The sequence below is a fragment of the Sprattus sprattus genome (genome assembly GCF_963457725.1).
Source record: "Sprattus sprattus genome assembly, chromosome: 8".
Lineage (NCBI taxonomy): Eukaryota > Metazoa > Chordata > Actinopteri > Clupeiformes > Clupeidae > Sprattus > Sprattus sprattus.
In genome coordinates, this window is record NC_137927.1 from 22,061,033 (window position 1) to 22,081,207 (window position 20,175).

The following is a 20,175-nucleotide window of genomic DNA, read 5'->3' on the forward strand; positions in this document are numbered from 1 at the left end:
TGTTGTCTCAAATGGAATACTTACGGACGCAAATGTGCGAGCCTTTTACCCATAAATATGTGCGCCAGCTCCCTCACTCCCTAAAATTCTTCTGTCTCTTCATGTAAACCCAGACAGACTCGATGATGTAGAGATTAGGGCTCTGTGGGGTCATACCATCACTTGCAGGACTTTCTGTTCTTCTTTAAGCTGAAGATAGTTGTTAATGACATTGGCTGTATGTTTGGGGTTATGTTCCTGCTGCAGAATACATTTGGTGCCAATCATACGCCTCCCTGATGGTATTGCATGATGGATTAGTATCTGCCTGTATTTCTCAGCATTGAGGACACCATTCATCCTGACCAAATCTCCAACTCCACTTGCAGAAATGCAGCCCCAAACTGGAAAGGAACCTCTACCATGCTTCACTGTTGCCTGCAGACTCTCATTATTGTACCTCTCTCCAGCCTCCAGCGAACAAACTGCCTTCTTCTACAGCCAAATATTTCTAATTTTGACTCATCAGTCCAGAGCACCTTCTGCCATGTTTCTGCACCCTAGTTTCTATGTTTACGTGCTTAGTTCAGTCACTTGGCCTTGTTTCCTTGTCAGGGTAGAGCTTTTTGGCTGCAACTCTTCCATGAAGACCACTTCTGGCCAGACTTCCCCGGACAGTAAATGTCTGTACCTGGGTACCACTGGTTTCTGCCAGTTCTGAGCTGATGCCACTGCTTGAAATCTTCCGATTTCGAAGGTAAATAAGCTTGATGTGTTTTTCATCAGCTGCATTAAGTTTCCTTGGCTGAACACTGCGTCTACGATCCTCAACGTCTTCTTCAAAAGAGCTGGAACTGCACATTTTGAAACCCCTGTCTGCTTTGAAATCTTTGTCTGGGAGAGACCCTGCTGATGCAGTATAACTACGTTGTGTCTTGTTGCTGTGCTCAGTCTTACCATGTAAATGGATAAAAAATAAACATTTATTGTTTACATTTTTCAAAGCATTCTTAGTTCATAGCATTTTTTCACACCTGCCTAAAACTTTTGCACAGTACTGTACATCTTTCCGCGTTTTCTCGCTTAGATTTTTCAAAAGTTACCAAGAAATAGACACTGTACTATCAGATAACACAGTTATTGCAACAAGCAATAATGGTTGAAGTGATTTGCGAGGTGTCAGTCAGCTAACTTTCTAAACTGAAAAGCTGCTGAAAAGGCTCCTCCTCTACTGCTGGTTCTGCCAGTGTGAATGCCTTACGCCCTGAAAGTCAGTGTTGGAAGTGTTTGAGACATGGCCACAGTCATTGAACCTGACACCCTGTGACATTCTGTCTCTTCTCTTTGCTCTTGCTTTCTGGCTCTTTTTCGTTCTCACTTTCACTCTCATTCTCTCTCCCTTCTCTTTCCTCTATCTCTTCTCATCTCTTTATCTAATTCATTCACTCACTCACTCACTCACTCAGGTTTGGGTTTAATTTCTTTCCATTTGATGCATTCAGGTTCATCATTTATGTATATTTGGTCTAATTGGCATCCAACCTTCTTATAGAATTGTTATTATTTGCAGTTGTAATCATCTATTTGTCTTTTTAACTTACATTTAGTTTGACGGAAACGTATAACTTTTAAGCTAGCTGTTTATTGAATTAATAAGCTGTTCATTCATTAACCATTCATATAACTTCTTTATAAGATTTCTAAGTTACAGACTTGTTGACATAGAATTTAAATATATGAACAGTCTAGACAACATAAATCAAACAGAGTAAAGTTCCTATGATTGAGAGGGAGGATCCGAGTACATACAGCGTGTTACACAGACAGATATGTGGCTCTTCTGATATTTTTTTTTAATCTTTCAAAGTAAACCCAAAGAAAATGTATTCCATGCCAGCAGCCTTTTATATCAAAGGGTACATTTGGTGTTTGCTCCAATGTAGATTCAATTCACTGTCTAATCTTAAACTACTTATGAAAGGACAGTATCTGACTCCACAGAAAGGAATGCCTAGAAGAAGAAATATGTCATCTTTAATCTGTGAATTAAGAGCAGAGGAGAAGTGAAATTGTCAACTGTATTCTGCTCCGTTCTGTCGGTCATGTTTTAACATAATTGATCATGAATGTCACACTGGGATGTAGGTCTATCTCCATCATGTTGAAATGTCTCCACCTTCTGGACACCCAGTTCCTTAGAAATACCAATATTAGGTTATACAAGATTTATGACTTTTTGAAATATAAATAATCTATTTTTGGATACAAATATATAATTATTTCATAACCACCCTGTACTACGTCTAAGACTTCTAAGTACAAACTCCTAATGTTTTGCCATCCTTTAGTTTTGAACCTGTGCACAAGACTTTAGTAGGTACAGAAAAACAGATTTTTAATGACATAAAAGATAACAGCTTGGATATCAAATTATCAATCCTATTATTACCTATAACCTCATTGCTTTTAATGGTTTGGTAGGCTGCATAATACTACCTGTAGATTATGAGATGTATGTGGCACTATATGATGATTGTGTTTATGCTAATAATATTCATAATATGTCAGTTGGATAGAGGAAGTGCAGGAGAAACCTCACAAATTCTACGATATGTAACATCACTATAACTTCATATATGCATAATTCAGGGATGTTCTATCACTCACATTTGCATTTGATCATTGAAAAGATAAACGTACAAGGTTACGAGCTCGCAGGTCTACAGAATGCGATCATTTTGATCGCACATGCAACCAAAAATCAGTCAAGTGCAACTAAAACTTTTCAGTAGTCGCACCAGAAGACCTGACATTTAGCAGGTCTGTCTCTCTGTGTGTAAACGTGTGAAGCATTATTTTTGTCTTCACCCTCATTTTTACGGCAGGAGAGGCTTTCTGAGCTGGAAGGGGGCCCCCGAGGGCGGCTGATAATGTAAGTCTACAGTGACAGTCTCCGTGAGAACTCCTATATGATTTCGTGCAGGAGAATACAATGACATGTCAAGAACCATTCTACGGGGTCCTCGCTTGCCAGGAGCTTAATAGCATGGCAACACCGTGAAACACAACTACCTATACTACTGGAAATTAAAGCACAGGCCATAGGTCTGTTACGTTGACTGAAGTAGGTATGTCAAAAGTTGAATTTGTCCTTGCAGATCAATTGGTTGTCAATTCTAACAACGAGTGACTTAATAATAACGAGTGTACGCTATTTGCTTACCAGGTGTTTTGTGAGGAGTTTGCATCGACGTTATGGCTTTTCTGTCCTAGACTGTCGTCTGCTTTCGATAACCTGTTTTAATTGTGCAGTTCTTAATGGCATCTAGTGGTGGTCAAATGCCTTGAAATCGCGAACTCTCATTACGACTGGTTCTTTCAAATGTTTATTTACATTACATTTGTATCTCTGTTCTCGACACATAATGTCTGTGTGAGGCATGTCACACCTACTACTAGTTGAAACAGTTTTTTAACGTTACATAGGAAACTCTCATCATGCCATAGATATGAAGGGTACTCATGTAATGTAGGTGTTCTGTGGATATTTTTCCACTGATAAATCATGGGGAAAAGCTTCAGATTAGCTGATCAAACAGTCCCTGTTGTCTTCATTTTATAGTGTCAATCTTTGCTGAAGGCTCAAACCAGAGCACCAGTCTTTATATTTGAACTTTATTCAAACTCTAACTTTATATTTACCTGCCACTATCTTTCAACTAAGGACAAGGCAGCTACTAAATTCTAAGCAGCTGGGCTGAGCTAGAAAGTCCTTGGTTGCAACTCTATACAGTAAACAGACATTTATATTATGAATCAAGTGACAACACCAGTCAAAGCATGTGAACAGCCCCTACTTCTGTTATTTAAACTGCAGAAGACTGTATGAACTAATGCTGAAGTCTGGTAGCTAGTGTTCCCAAAATCCTAGCATGCATGACAAAGAGATTCAGTTTCAACTGCACTCGATTGGTACAAAGCTGATCATATAAACCTAGTTATTGCATGATTGCTGTGTTGAGATCCTGCACAGTCCCTTGTGAGGTGTGTTAGGCTTGAGGCCAGAGGCCTGGCCAGGCATGGTGACCCTGTATTAGCATACATTCCACAGCACCTCTTCTTGTCAAAGGATAATCCTCTTGTTTTTCCTGGTCATCACATTCTCCCATATTCAACCTTCTCTTGCTCAGTAATGAAAGCATGTCCACAACCTGTGCGTTTCAGGTGCAACTTCTAATCCATCCTCAGAAGAACTAGGTCTCTGAAAGCTGATATTCACACTTCACTCTAAGTTTCAGTTCCTGTCACCAAATTAGAGGTATGTTGCTCTTCGCTATACCATATAATTCAACCTATCAACGTAAATGCATGATGTACTTGACAGGATACACCTTACCACTTGCAAGCTTTGTAGTTGGCCCTTATTTGAAGGACACATTTCTTGGCTGGATTACTAAGACTTTTTGGAGGGCCATTATTGGTTTATTTGCCAGTCTTCTGTTGAATTCATGTCCTTTCTATAACAAGTTTAAATACAACACAGTGAGGTTCAAAATGACTCAAGGCCTTTCAAGGTCTTTAACAGCTGTTTGGGTAATATCTGCTACCATTCGATCGCAGTAACAAGAGAACACAGATCAAGCCTTTCTGCTTTTGTGGTACCTCGGCAGTGGAATATGCTACCCAGCTCCATCTGATTAGGAGGAACCTTGGCTGTCTGCAAATCATTTGAAAGACCTGTCACTACCGAGATTGTATTTTATACCAACATCTATACTTACCTTTTTATATTTTGACTTCTTCACTGAAAAAAAAAAACCTAAAAAAAGTATTGTAGTATTGTGCCATCATTATGGCTAATTTTATTAGTGTTGTCAATATGCATCACTTACTGACTGCAAACAATTGTTGTAAATATTATTTTAGATTGTAATCATGAATTCTGTCTGTGATGAAGATAGCACTAAAGTGCAGAATGAGCAGGAGAGACAATTAGCTTCTTAACACGTACATTTTTTAGATTTTAATGGGCATCAGGAATGGAACCTACAGCTGTATAGCATAAATCAAACTGCATGCTATTTTTTATCATAGAATATGAGATGATGAGTAAGAAGTTTTAATTTGAGAGAATATTTTCACAGCATGCTAAGAACAGTGCATGTCCTACCTGCTGTGAGGTCATCCAGCATCACCAGAGGAAGCTCAACCATGTCTTCCCCACCTTAAGTGGCAGGCATATAAAGGCAGATAAAACACTTCATTCAAACATACCTGACCAAAACGTTTAAGGTGGGCGGTGAACATTTTGTCACAATTTTTGACATGTTTGTTAACATGAATAACATTATCTTAAAAATAGAACGGTAACTATATGAGCATATACCTAGCAATACATGTGGCTCATAGCTGGTCTTCCAGATAAGAACACTAATATTTTGTTGTTGCATTATTGACATTTGATGGTGTGTACAACTTATTTAATATTTGTGGTTTTGAGATAGACTATCATGTTGTTAATAATATTATATAATTGATATTGTTGCCGTGTTGCATTTTATATTTGTTGTAAAAAGTTTTTTTGACTAATGTTAATTAATATATTATTTGGGAGGAGACTGTGTTCATCTGCCTACGTTTGTCTATGACAAAATATTTATGAACAGGCTGATACTCATATTCACCTTCAAAATTTTACTTTGACGCCAACAGGACAAAGGTTTAAATATTCTACACTATAGACTAAGATATGGGACGTTAACATGTAATACACTTTAATGCCACAGAACGTGCGACAGCCGCAATTAAAGCACTATCCTGGTCCAACTTGCATTGAGTTACTTCACGCCATGAGTTTCACCGAGTTTACATCCGGGTTTTTTCCCTAGGCAATGGAGTCGTAGTACCCCCGTTCCTTAGGCAAAGTGAAATAAATTCGCCGCACCGTCAAATGAAATAGTTCGCCTTTTGAAAAACCTTTTCCTTCCATTTCACCCACTCCCTCTCTACACAACCATCATATTTGTGGTACTTTTTATTTTAAGCAATGATTTAGATGGTGGTATGATGTATTTTGAGCTTCGCGTTCCATTTTTTCTCTGTCCCATTCTTTCTGCCTTCCTGTGCGCATTGATATTTAGTGTGCTATGGTTGGGGGTGAATGAGATTGAAGAAGAGTTCTTGTTTTGTATCTCAGTTTCTCTCTTTTTAGACATTTTAAAAATCCATTTGTTATATCGGTGTCGTGCGCCATGACGTGTATTTGGACATATGCAGCTTAAATAGGCATATATGTTTAGGACGAGATTCGGTTGCGAAATACCGGGCTGTTTGTAAATATTTATTTAAATAATTTGTGTGAGAGGAGAGCAGGGTTTGGACTGCTGCTCAAGTGAGTAAAACAGAGGAGGGTAAGTGCACCTTGGGATCTTTTTATTATTATGTGAACTTTTATGTCCTCCATTACGGAACTTCCATTGCTTCGAGAACCATTCGTGTAGTTATTTGAAATTGCGTATGGGAATTCCACACGATAGTGTGCAATCGCAAGGCTAGGTTTTTTTTTGTTCATTTACCTTATTCTAGGAGTTGAGCAATATCTTGCAACTGCACAGCTATTGGATAGTAGCGAGCGTTGTGCATAAAAGGGGCAGAATCTAAGTTGCTGCTGATTCTGTTATACAATAGGCACGTTTGACTTGAAATAGAATACAATATGCATAAAAGAAACGTGACAGTCTTGTGTAACGAACTGTTCAGTATCATTATTTGTGAAATTATGATACAACAAAAGAAATTCCACATATTGCCATATATTCATTTAGGCTATAGCCTATGCTCCTCAACTCACTTGCTCGTAGGCTTAACCACTTAGTGTTTCATTTTAGCCAGCAATTGGAAACGAACTATTTGGCAGTAGCCTACAAAATACACTAGTCGTTTTGGTTCAAAGTTAATTTATGGCTATGGTACCAAAGCGGTCAGTAAATGGTAGTGAGGCGATTCTTTATTTGTTGAAAGACGCGTAGTGAGAGGAAAGAGGGCAACTTAGGTAAGGTAAATGGTAATGGAGGAACTTTATCATTTCGAGTAGGCTAACGCTAAGTTACTCATGGCATGTTTCTAATCGACTTGCTCTAATTCATTGCGAACACAGTTACCTGAGTGCATGCACGCTCGGAGGAAACCGAATCGAGTTTAGGCCTACGCGCCGAGAGTAGATTTCTTGGGGGTAAGTGACAGGAGGTGCTGTAGAAATCTATTCTGTATTTCCTGTTTGCATTGTACTAACTGGTGGCACGTTGATTACTTTCGAAGCTTTTGATGACGTATAACCTGCGAGAGTCAGAAATGTTCATTCTCCTTTTTACCGTTACATTTTTTTTTTCTTTTTTCACATCATTAATTGTAGATGGTTAATGTTCGGTGTTGTGCACTTCCATCCTAGATATGCCTGTAGTTATCGAATGGCCTATAATCAATGGTTTGTTCACGTTTTTTATAGCATAAGTAGAAATTAAGTGCCTGGTGGTCTTGCAGGGCATGGATGAGGCAACACCTATTACCAGTATTACTTTTGATTGGCAATTGAGTATGCCACTGTGAACCTCATTCATGTGAAATAGACTCTTTTCACTCTCGGTTCTTTCTCGCTGCTGTCATAGTCTTTTGTGAGTATGAATGCATGATCCACTTGTATTTGTGTTACAAATAACTCCCCCACTGTGTCAATGTAGATTCAGTAGTAATAATTTATAATGGCCAACTCCATGTCATTTTCTCATCGTTTACACCATTATACGATTAACATAAATGTATACGGCAAGTCTCTGAATTGCCTAAAATAAATGATGGAGCCTATATTAGTATGCCCCACAAACTACCCTATATCTGTAAGACATCCTTTAAGTTTGCACCACTTTAAGCCGTTACAAATTGTATAGTTGTTGAACATCATAGTCCAGTAGCCTATATGTCCATTAAACGGGACAGAAAGATATTGGGGGTGGGTTCTGAACTTTGTCTCAACACCAGCATGATTGTCTCGAGCGGTGGACTACCCTTCACTTCAGCACTTGTACCGCCTCCAAACAGGAGGTTCTCCCCATCTTACTTTACTGGTGACCTTGCCATGCTATTTTAGCTATTTTTGTGAGCTGTTGTGAAGAAATAATACAAAAAGTATCGTTACTTTACAGGATGCCCATGCATCGATACAATACCCTTCATTTAAGCATTTTATTCTTTTATGGGTTACAGTCCTTGTTCATCATCCTTGGCATTTCTCAAAGTCGGAGAGGGCTCTATAATTCTTATGTCCAAGTCCAACTAAACAAATGCGATCGAAGCTGATTAAGTTGGTGATATTTATATATTTTGTATCATTTCCCTATAGGCGAATGAGGTTTAGTGCATCTTATGTGCTCTGATACTGTACCAAACTGTAACTTGAAAATGGCACTGTTGAATAATCAAAACCGGCAGGACAATTTAGTCTGGAATAGAATGTAGGCCTGTGTGTGGTTCAGAGAAAGTCATTGGAATGGGGTAACACACCATGCATCACCTATTTCACACTGTTTGGCATGGAAGAGGATGGCAGTCTCTGAAAAGGGTGTTTGGTGAACTGCTTCAGCAGCATCAAAGTGTGTTGGATTGCCCACATATCCTTCCAGAGAACGGAATCCTAACCGAGAACAGCTAAATGAAAAATATTGTTTTATACAACATTGTTACGTTGTTTAATATGATGTCACGAGCATCGTCAGGCCAACTTGATTGTCTTTGATGATCAAGGACTTTGTTTTTAATGCAAGCACCAAACAGAGTGGGATTTAGAAGTACCTACAGCCAATCCATGTTTCAGCTCGTCAGCCAGCCAGTTTTGCACAGCAGCCAGGAGAGAGGGAGAGAGAAGAGGAGGACATAAAAAGGTGTGACTGTATGTGTGTGTGAAAGAGAAAGGATACCAGTTGATGTAGCCAGGTGGTGAGTCTGTGTAATGGCCCCAATGTTATTATTGTCCTCCTGGCACTAGGCCCTGGCCGGAAATCAATGGGACGGCTCAGCGGCTGTAACACTGCCTCTATTTGCCGGCTTTCTTCTCACAGTTTTCGCTGTTTATTAATTGCCTTATCTTGGGAGGCAAAGACAATTCAGTATTGTTATTTGGTGTTTGCCTTCCACCACTGTAAGCAGATGCTCTGTGCATTGCTTTTGCTCTCCTCCTCGCCTGACACCAGAAGTGAATGCAATCAGTTTTTATGTTCTCTTGTCCTCCTTAAATCAGTGGTCTAGAATGGATTATACCTGAAGTGTGTACTCTAAGCTACAACCATCACAGAATTGGTGATGCCTTTTATGTTTGCTTTCAAGGAGAGCAACTCTAGCTCATTAAGTAAGAGGTCTTAATTTGGAATTTGCTTTTGATGTCATAGTATGTTCTATCTGAGCCTTTGTTTGAATTTCAAAGCTGCAAGAAAATACAGTATGTAAATGTCAAAAAGTCCTTATGAAACTGGAATACTTGTAACATGCATGAACATGCAGTTCAGTCTGTTGTGCAAACCCTCTTCAAGAAGGAGCGAAGCCTTTTAAGAAAAAGCACATTAGAGAGGGAAATAAAGACCTTGTGAAAACCCCTTACGTTTCATTCTAATCCCGGACTGTTCAGATATGACTGCTTGGACCTGGGCTGAACTCTCACATTTAGGCAGGGATAGAGAGCCAGTACTTGTGGGGGTGAAAGCAAGGCCGAGTGAAAGATTGCCAATTAAGAACCAAGGGAGTAAGATAGGAAGGCATTAACAGTGTGTCAGTGTAGAGAGAGAAAATAAATGTGCACCAGGCAGAAAGATGGAGATACAAAGATAAACTGTTAGTGCTAAATTTACCAGCTGAGTAAGTGAGTATGCGAGGGAGCCAGAGGACGAGGGCAACAACTTCATCAGGAGTGGCAGGAAAAGTATCCAGTTAATCTGTCGCCCTTCGTGCTCTGTGTGTGTGTGAGGGAGGCAGGCAGGCCCACGCTCCGACCTGTCAGTGCTGCTGGGTGTCTGTCTGCCTGCTGGTTCATTAAAGAGTGGAGATGCTCTCAGCAGCAAGTCTGACTTGGGCCCTTTGCTCTTTTGTTACAGCCCCAGAACCCCCACACTGCAAGTTGGATGGTGTTCAAAACAGGAGACGCAGTGAAGGTGAGGTGTGGTCATCCCTTCCAGGGGGGTAGGTGATGGTTGGGGGTATTAATCTCAAGATCAAATGAGTTTATTAGCCTTTTAATCCTTTAAGTCGTCTCCATCCTCCTGATCTTGGGTATTCAAGTGGGGAAAGGGGCTATTTTTTTCTGCTCTAGTCCTATGTAATATTTTTGTTATGAAACATGGCCCTTATGTTTTTAATGTATTTTACCAAAGTTAGCTTTTTGTCAGCAGGTCATCATGGAGTAAAGAGGCACTGGTCCAAATAGAGTTATAGTAAGGGGTTTATTTCAGGTGGTGACAAACATTGGTGAAATAAGGCTAATCCAGATAGCTACGATGTTCTGAAAAGGCATTATATTATTAAGATTATAATATATAAATACATTTTTACAGCAGCCTAAAAAAGTACCTCTTTAAGCAACTCTTTAAACACTGTCAACAGCTCCCACACCAGTTAGTGAACTATGTGGTCAGTATGTTTCAGCGTAGGGTGTAAAAGAGAGTGGTCTGCGTGATTCTTAACGTTTGGTCACAAGTAGGGCTACTAGTAGGATTCAAATTCACTCTTCAAAAAAGACTAAGCTCACTGTACAAATATCAACTGTCTTTAATGTAACCTAGCTGCTTCTACAGTTTCCAATACTGAAAAGGGTGTATGATGCTTCTTTCCTTTGTTTAGGATCTTAGCACATACTCACATATGGATTATTAGTACTATGATAATGGTAATGTTTTAGAAGTTATTGCTGATATTATAATTATTATTATTGTTGTTGTTGTCAGTAGTAGTAGTATTAAATGTGACACATTTCACAATTAAATGTGACCACATCATGTCACAAATTACCACATCTGGATGTACTGTACTAGAATTCTACCTTAAGTAAAGTTGGCTACATAAGGTACCTAGAGAGAGTGTTGTGGTCTGGGGGTATCGCTAATAGCAACGGTAAGAAGAAGAGCAGTTGCCTCAGTAATGGCAGGCAGCATCCCAGCAGATGTGCTGACATAGAGGGCTCAGGTTGGACTGACAATCAGCAGCCATACATCATACACACCCCCCTCCACATGTCCATGCACACACACTGAGCAGCTCAGATATGAGATGGATGAACGTCTGGTTGGTGAAGCACAGAAAGGCAGCCACTATCGTCTATCATCATCACACAAATGGCTGCGTGTGTGGAAGCAGTCACAGAGGGAGTCTGCCCTGCCTTTCTTCCAGTAATATTGAGAGTAATGTTATGCCACTGAATTGATAAGAGGTTCCCCTTTACTACTGCATTCTGGCTTATTTATAGTGACCATTATTTAAGTTGTCACTGTGAGCACAAAACCAAGTTATTCTGTATCGAATAAAGAAATGAGATGAAATAAATTGGCCCTCTTTCTCTTTTGCTCACTGGCTCAACAGGCTGAGAGCTGTCCAAGACTGAGCTGCCCACAGAGGGGATCGATGATGGAATTACAGAACCTCCAGGAGGCGCTGAAAGTGGAAATACAGGTCCATCAGGTATTGCATTCAATCCAAACCACTTTTCCCATCAGAAGTAATTTACTTCAGGATATTATCACAAAGGCACATATGTATAAATATGTTTAATGGATAACAAACTTTGTCACCATTGTCTTCTTCCCTGCCTGTCTTTGGCTGTATAATAGGTAATAGGTAATTAATCCTCTCAAACAAGGTATAGAAATGTTGTAATGTCGTAAGTATTTAGAAATAACAATACTCAAAGCATGATTCTAATTCTTCCCATTTACAAAGTAAATAATCCCATTTACAAAGTAAAACGAAGGTTGGATGTACTACTTTGAGGCACTTCAGATGCGCCAGAATTGTCAGTTTTCTCCCTCTACCATTACATGTCCCCATCATTTCTTAAAGTGACGTAAGACCCTGCAGTTAGGATTGTCATTCTCAGTGACTGTGGCACCAGCATTCATCATCAAAGCTGACACATTTCTGTTCCATCCTCTGAAGCTCTTGCTTTGTATATGCCAGTCTTCAGTGATTATCTCCACACATTTGTCAAATCTGAAAATACATGTGGCTTTCTATTCACTCAGAAGGTCTTGAGCTGTTGATTGACACCAAATTTGTGTGCCGAACATTTAAACACATTTAAACTGTATTCAGTGTAAGAACTCCATCCAGTGTACTCCCTAGTATTTAATCGGCAAAACTTATCTAAAGCCCACAATACGGCAACTCCTTTTGAAGTCACCTTTGATTCACGGTCTTCAAAAAATGTAGCTGCCAGAAACCTGTAGGGTGCATTGTAATTCTAAAGATTAAAATGGTCATATCTTGAGTGGTGCTCAGTCATTGTAATTTCCTTACATGCCATAAACTACCTCATTCATGATGAAGATTTTAAAATTAAACCATATGATACAGCAGCTAAAATGTTACCAGCATTACCATTGGTATCCCGCTGGATGTTAAAAAAAGTATCTACCGTGCTGTATTTTTGTTGGGTGTTGGCTGATAGTTTCCAGTGTGGAAATATGGGAAAAGTAGAGACCAGCAGTCTGTCTTTAAGCTGAACTAGTTTGAGTCATTATTTGTGCTGTCTATTGCTGTGGCTGTTTGATGTTTAGTGGATGACGCCTACCATCTGGTTCTACCCAAGTCAGAAAATGTGAAGAGGCTAAACCAGTCAAAGTTCTACATGAATGTATGAATAAGGCTTCCAAGGCTAGCATATGCTAATGATAGCTATGCCTAGTCTTATAAGGTTCACTGTGCAATAGTGGGTGTTCTTTTTAATGCTTGTATGAAACCTACTCCACATGTTCAAAATGTGTTAATGTCTTTTTGGTCTTGAAAGATATTTTGGGGGGAAAGGCTTATTGTCTGCCTGTATGAGAACATAACGTTTGAAATATATTTCCCCTTGTCACACAACATCTACCTCTTCACGAAGCATGCTGACAGTCACTAAACTTTCAGTCGGTTGGTCACATTCAGAAACACTAGGGGCTTGTCTTACAGAATGTGTCACATCTAATTGTATGTGTACCTTCTTCTTCCCCCAAGGCTTAGCCTGGGGGATGGGCTGCCCTTCCTACCTGCAGTACAGCCAGGTGCCTCTAGAGGCCACTGTACTAACAGCAAGAAGTGCAAAATAGATACCATAGGATCGCTTGATGTGGGGAGTGGATCCCCGTTATCTTGGATAAAGGGGCCTTGCATCTTATGTACTGTACATATAAAACACAAAAACAGACATAGAAACCATCCATTAATATGTTCCCCCCTGTCCTCTAGAAATATATTTTAGAAGATCAGCTTACATTAAGTGCATTTGGTTTAATAATGACAGTTTTTTGAAAAATCAAAATATAACCCTGAAGTACTGGTTGGAAAACTTAGTAGAAAACCAAACATTACCATAACCTTTCAATCTTTAATTGGGTTGCCGTCTACCTTATTGTATTCCTTGTCCTTGTAGAAAGGTTTCATAAACTGCATCTGTGATTTCTTTGTAACCATGGTAACATGAACAAGACTGACCTGATCAGCCTTAATAACTTGGCAGATTAATTCCATTTTCACGGGAGAAACTAGCAGCTGGAGATTGTAGACTTCACAACCCCTTCAAAAGAGGAGACTGTTCAGATCATGTAAGATAAAGAAAGCTGCACTGCAATGGAGGGGATGAAACCATGGAAACAACAAGAATTTCTAAAGTGCCCATGTTTAGACAAGACTCCACTGCAGCACAAAATCAATGAGCTTTCACTCTGCCCTCCAGTCTCCCACTGTGTTTGACTACTGTGCCTCTGTATGAGTCTGTTCGAGTGACAGGGGACAGCAGCAGCAGCAGCAGCAGTGTGGAGGCCATTCTGGCCATTCTGGCTCTCCCACTGACAGCATCACAAATGAGTCAGAATTCCCTTCCCTTTAACCTCATTGTGAGTTATTTACAGGAGTGGTTTGTTTCGCCTGCCTGTCTGTCCACTGTAAAGAGATAGGGCCAAATAGGACATTGTGGCAGGCATGTTATTGTGAAAGGAATGAATTATGATGCGATGAGACAAGGCACGGCAAGACGAGTAACGTGTTGGCTTTGTGCATGTAAATCCATATTATGTCTATGTTTGGTGGGCCCGTCAGTGTCAAGTGCAGTTGAATATTCACGATGTACTGTAACACTTCTCCTTTTCTGTCTCCGTAGAAACTTGTGGCCCAAATGAAGCAGGATCCACAGGTAGGGCAAACCATTGCATGTTGTGTTTCTCTCCTTCCATGTGTACAGCAGTGCTCTCTGTATTTTCAGCACTTCTACCATGTCAAAACAAGGCAGCCTCACTTTTCTCCCCTAAATTGTAAACTCTTAAGACGGGGCTACAGATCTCTCTTAGCTCCTTGCCCTTAGGTTTTCAAATTCTCTTGGGCAGTTTTGCTAACTGAGCAGTGATGACTCACTGCTTTAGTCACTCCAGCTCGCCGCATAGACTGAACCTTACTTCACTGTCCCACAAGAACTAGTGTGTGGAGTTGTGCAGTGCTCTGCTCTGTTCTATCTAAAATAATCAAAGCTCTCCAATACCGTAGAATTCAACCCTTTCTAGTGTCACTTTATATATTTCAACTTTTGTACAGTTCTCTCTTGCACACACTCTGTGTCTCACATAAAAGTACCACATTCCTCACACATTCTTCACCTGCTCAAAGGTTGTATGGGGGAAAATCAGCAGTTATGATTATGTGCTCCTTTTCTTTGTAGAATGCTGATTTGAAGAAGCAGCTCCATGAACTCCAAGCCAAGATCACAGTTCTGAGTGAGAAGCAGGTAGGCTGCCAGAAACAACATTCAAAATGGATGCTACTGAAACTCTTCTTCTTTGACTAAATCATAAGCAGCTTGGCTGGATCTGCTGTCAGGTTGACTGGATCAGATCCCTGACTCATAAATTAGGCCTCATGGTCTAGTGGTTAAATAGGAGGAAAGCATCACATTCATATTGAGCGAATAAAACCGCATGAGAATACTGTATATCATATACAATTGCTAAGCCTCTCTAATGTTTTTATATATGTGGTCCTGGATGACAGGTTTATGATGCATCTTGCCTCTTGTGGAGTTGCATAATAGGTATCAGTGGATGTGATTTTCTTTCTCTGAATTGTTACCACTAGTTGTTCTTCACTTGCTGTTGCTCGGGCAAAAGCTCTTGCCTTGATCATTTTAAAATGGGATGAAGGATTGGTGCTTGATTATTTATGCGAGTTTGTAGTGTTGCTCTAGTCAGATGGTATTTCTGTTGAGGATTTTGAAGTGCATAGCTAGCTACTACACGAATACATATGGACAACCTTCAAGAACAGTGTAGAATTAGTGGTGAGAAAGTTTTGCTTCTTTACATTCAGTCTTCTCTCATTCACATCCATATACTCAAAATAGTTCTTCTTTTCACCTAACCGTACTGTTTATTATAAATGGTTTTTCAGAAATGGCAATTTGGGAATTGCTGCTTTAAGAAACAGTTTTGATTTGTAAGTCCTTTGCAGCCTTTAAATCAGATCCCTTGGCTGTGTTGTTCTTTATAGCGACCTTTGATTGGGACAAGATTGAGTCACACAGCTTGCTAAGGAAGCCTGTTGAGCATTATATTCCATCCCCCCTGGGTCCAATTTCCCCTGTAGATGCATAGGGATGATGTCTTTAGAAAGGCCTCACCTGTCACATATCGATCGGCCACTCACAGAGGCCCTTTGTTCACTCCGCCAAAGAGCTTTTTAAAACGTCAACTTTTATTGCTGCTTCAGGAGGTGAAAAAAGGACCCATATTTGCTTCTAAAAGAAGAATAATTGAGGCGGCGGCTTGGCTGTGCTTGGAGCCTTTGTCAGAGCTTAATTGAAGTGCCATTTTTACCCCTTTCTGTTCTTTTCAGTGAGTTGTATTAGTCTTGAGAAGGCAAATGCAGTCTGCTCTTCCACTGAGGCAGGCTGTGTAATGTAATATTGTTTGCAGTGCACGCAGGAAGCTTTCTCACTGAGGCTTTGTGTGCATAGATAATTGATCCTGCCAAGACCCTCTCCCCTCTTTCTCTTTTACTCCCCACAACGAGCTTTAACTGCCAGCCGGCTGCTGAGGAAAGAACACCAGGATTTGATCCCTTAAACATGTGCCCTAAGCATGATCTGTGTATCACTCTTATGCTAGAATTCAATTTGATTTAGCCTAAAATGCATGTGGGAGGATGTTTCTAATTCTTCTTGTATGTGTGCACATAATGACCAACCACCCCACACCTTACCCATCTGCCCCCCAGGCAACTGGTCAGAGTGTTTTACCACACAGGTGCTTGGTATATTTATTTCTGATTTTTATCCCGAGCGGCTCCCTTAGCCTACAGTGCTGTGGTTTCCCTACTGGTTTTTTTTCAGTGTTCTGTGATGGGCTTCTGCAAATGAACCGATTTCCATTGAGATAAATGCTTGCTACAGAAACAAAGTGAATAATAGCAAATACTCAGGCATGGTCTTTTAAAACACATTAGCAAAAACACTTTAGCTAGTTTAGTGCAATCATTTTTTTTGCAGTCATTAGCACTCCTTCAAATGAAAGTATGAGTTGGCACGGCGTAGCTTCCATCTTGATCTAACGACATGCCCAGCTGCAGGGGATAGCACTCGTCTATCAGGCAGCGCTGTGTAGGAAACATTTATGTGAAATTGTGGTATGTGATATATGACAGTTCAAGCTCAGTAAGCTTACGTGAAGCCTTACCTCTGTACAACGAGCCATGACACAGCACTTTGAATTTGTGCTTTTTGATCAGAGGTTAGGTCTGGACCTACTGCTCTCTCTAAAAACTCTTGCTTTTGAGTGAACGCCTTTTGCCTCATTAAAGAAATCTTCAAAAGCTTGACTTCTTATCTGCCAAAATCATAGTTTGAATGTGACTCAGTAGTAAGTAGTTGCTCAGGCGTTACAGAAAAGAAATGAGATCCTTGCCAAGGGCATGGGGGAGAAGGGAGTGGTGCTATGTTCTTATTTATTCAAGAGCAGGGTTATCGACAAAGATTGAGATCAGTTTTGAAGAAGTGTGTCTGATGTAGAGTGTGGGGTCACAGACAGCTCCTGCTGAAATACCCATGAATTTTAAAGATGTTTTGTTCAAGTGTTGCTGGATGAGGTGTCAGTTGCATGTTAAAGAGCAGTATACTAGTCAAGACCATGTTAGTCGAGACCAAGCCAAGATGGTCAAGATCAAGACAAACACAAACTTTACATTAAATGAGAATGTAAAAGGGTGGAAAGTCTAATAATTAGTTTTTAGCATAAAATAGCAAGTGGTAGTCAGTAGCCTAAACTAAAATTGAATAATATAAATAAAAATAAAAATAGTTTGGCCAGTTTTGCTTACATTCCTGCTATCCCGATATCCTGTAATTATATTTTGTCAAATCATTGTAGGAACAATAAGAAAAAAGGAATTGTCATCTACATGCTGGACAACTCCATGCACTCTTGCTCCCAGTTTCTGTCAGACAAAAATAATCTGTCTGCTATAAGCCCCATAGGTGGTGTATTGAATGATTCAATGTATTTAGTGATGACTTTGCAATGGAAAGAAAGTGAAGTTTGGCTCAGTGAATCTTTGTAAGTCACAGTGCATATTTAGATGTACATATTACCTCAAAAACCTGAAATAATTACCCTCAAAAATATCCTTTTTCTGTCTGGTTGAAAGTTTAATGTGTTTTAATTATGACACTTTGACACGGTAGACAGATCTCTTGCTCTATTAGGTGTGTCTTAGTCACGCAAAGTCAGCAAATAAGCAATAAGACTAATGATATCAGGAGAGACTTGCAAGTTGTGTAGTGGCTATTCAAGTTTTTAAGTTGACTTTTGACTATTCTTACATTCTACTTCACATATTTCACAGCTCATATTTATTTCCGCTGTTTTCACTATGATTCATGATTCAGACATGCAAATGATTCATTAATGGATAAGTTGGTGGACATCCAGTGTTTCATGTCTGTTCACAATATTTGCCATTTTGCATGTTGCAATGTTTCTCAGAATAATCCTATAGTTCATTGTAGTTAATAGTAGTAATGGTTAATTTAGAAGCAGAAGTCCCCAGAGAGTTTCCTTGCCAGTGGTGAGTTCTTGTCAAAGCAAAACAATACCATCCTCCAGCTGGTCACATGCCAGTGTCTGAATCCAAATGGATTGTCTTTGAATATATTTGTTCAGTCTGAACCGTCCCACAGGAGGCGTAGAGACACCTAGGCTTCTCTGCTCTGGAGTGGAAAACACGCCCAACCTGTCACTCTGTGTCAATGAACACACCCACCTGCATGCACCCTTTCCCTGGAGGCTGGAGACTCCACTCAGAGCTGACTTGAAGACAGAGATGCCCAGCCCTCTACTCATCAATTTTATATGGATTTTTCTTCTTTTTGTTGTGTTGGTGACTGCCGAAGTGCATTGTACTGTGAGCACGGCCTCTTCTTATTCGTCCTTTAGTCTTCTTTTGTACTGTGCTTTTACCTTCATCAAGGTTACTAGAGACTATGCTCAAAAAATCTTCTGATTTTAAACAAAACGTGGAGAACAGAAGTCTACAGAAGCCTTCCTTCAATGAAAAAATATGGACTGTAAATCCTCTAACTGTGGAGTTGTATAAATATATATTTGTTGTTTTCCTGAGCCTATGTCTAAAGATTCTTTGGTGGCGTCTGTGGGATACTGAACTGAAACCTCCATATGGTAGCTGCAACCCTGTTTCACTCTCATTGACCTGTTGCTAAAGTTACTCAACGGGTAATTTCCTTTCTGGCAGTACTCTTTAACCAGCCTGGGCAGCTAAACCTACCTCCACGCTCAGTAATACCTGAATCAGTTTGACCATCAACTCAACTCAATTTAGTGCAGTTTGCAAGAACTGAAGAGTAGCCACTAGGCTGTGCACATACTGCTGCGTGTGCTTTTGGTCTAAGCGATATTTAAAAGGATATTTTTAATAATTACAGACCGTATCTATTGTGCTAAGAGAGTTTTGCTTAAGTATAAGCCTAACTGCTTGATTATTTGATAATTCATGTCCAGCTATTTGCCTTAAGTTGACCTAATCTTATCTGTGCTCAGACCAAGGACTCTGAGGAATGCTTTCTTACAGTGCAGGAGTTGGAAATGTGAGGATTGATACTCGCGGCTTCATATGAGCTTATGGTTGTTTCTGTGCTTGTCCTTGGAGGAGAGTAAGATGACTGTCCTTCAGGTTGATCAGTCAAGTGGCTGCTGTCTGGAGCTAGATCAGAGTCCTTGTGTGTGAGCAGGGAGCCGCTGGACACAAACTTTTTTACTATCCCAATTTTGTTGCTGTTGTTTTTTGTGAATTTCTTTACTTGTTAAGTATTTTGGCGGTGCTACCTGTGACTGTACTAGTGCTGTGTACAGGAGTGCCCCCCTCCCCCCCTCCCCAGTCACCTCAATCACCCTAACACCTGCATCCCTAACTGACGAGGCTGGTGTTGGCACCCATCCCTGTGTTTTCACGTTAACACTTCCTCTCAGAAGCTGTGGAAGCACTAGAAATTCCAGAGTGCCTGCTCAATTTGTGATCTTTTGGACTTTTTGATCTCGTAAAATAAAGGCTACTTTATCATTCCATGATTCGACAAAATGATCTTGACCAAATATTATAATATGAGGGTGGAGTGTGTTGCCATCTTGTGCATCACAAGATTAGGGCAAGCATTGTCTGTATCTAAGATGGTGAAAGCGTATAACAACAACAATAACCAGTCCTCCACTACTCCTTAGCACTATGTCTTTAAGAGATGTGTGTGAAGGGACTGGATACTTTCACCACAATAACATTGCTACTGATGCAGTGTGACCTGCTGTAGACTCCCAAGTGTAGATGCAAGGATTATAAAACAATGCATACTAAATCAGCTCATTTTAATCCACTCTCCACTGTAGCAAATCTTAAAAATATCAGTGTGGTGTATGTGTG

The 20,175-nt window shown here is 40.0% G+C and overlaps 1 protein-coding gene across 1 annotated transcript in view; it reads left to right on the forward strand.

Moving 5' to 3' along the window:
• The first annotated feature begins 6,314 nt into the window (after nt 1-6,314).
• phf21aa (PHD finger protein 21Aa) overlaps nt 6,315-20,175 on the forward strand; it is a 46,329-nt gene continuing 32,468 nt past the window's right edge. Inside the window, exons 1-5 of the mRNA XM_080843401.1 lie at nt 6,315-6,389; nt 10,116-10,172; nt 11,593-11,691; nt 14,366-14,398; nt 14,918-14,983. Coding sequence (XP_080699527.1) covers nt 10,143-10,172; nt 11,593-11,691; nt 14,366-14,398; nt 14,918-14,983 — 228 coding nt within the window. The 5' untranslated portion in view covers nt 6,315-6,389; nt 10,116-10,142. The remainder of the gene's footprint in view (nt 6,390-10,115; nt 10,173-11,592; nt 11,692-14,365; nt 14,399-14,917; nt 14,984-20,175) is intronic.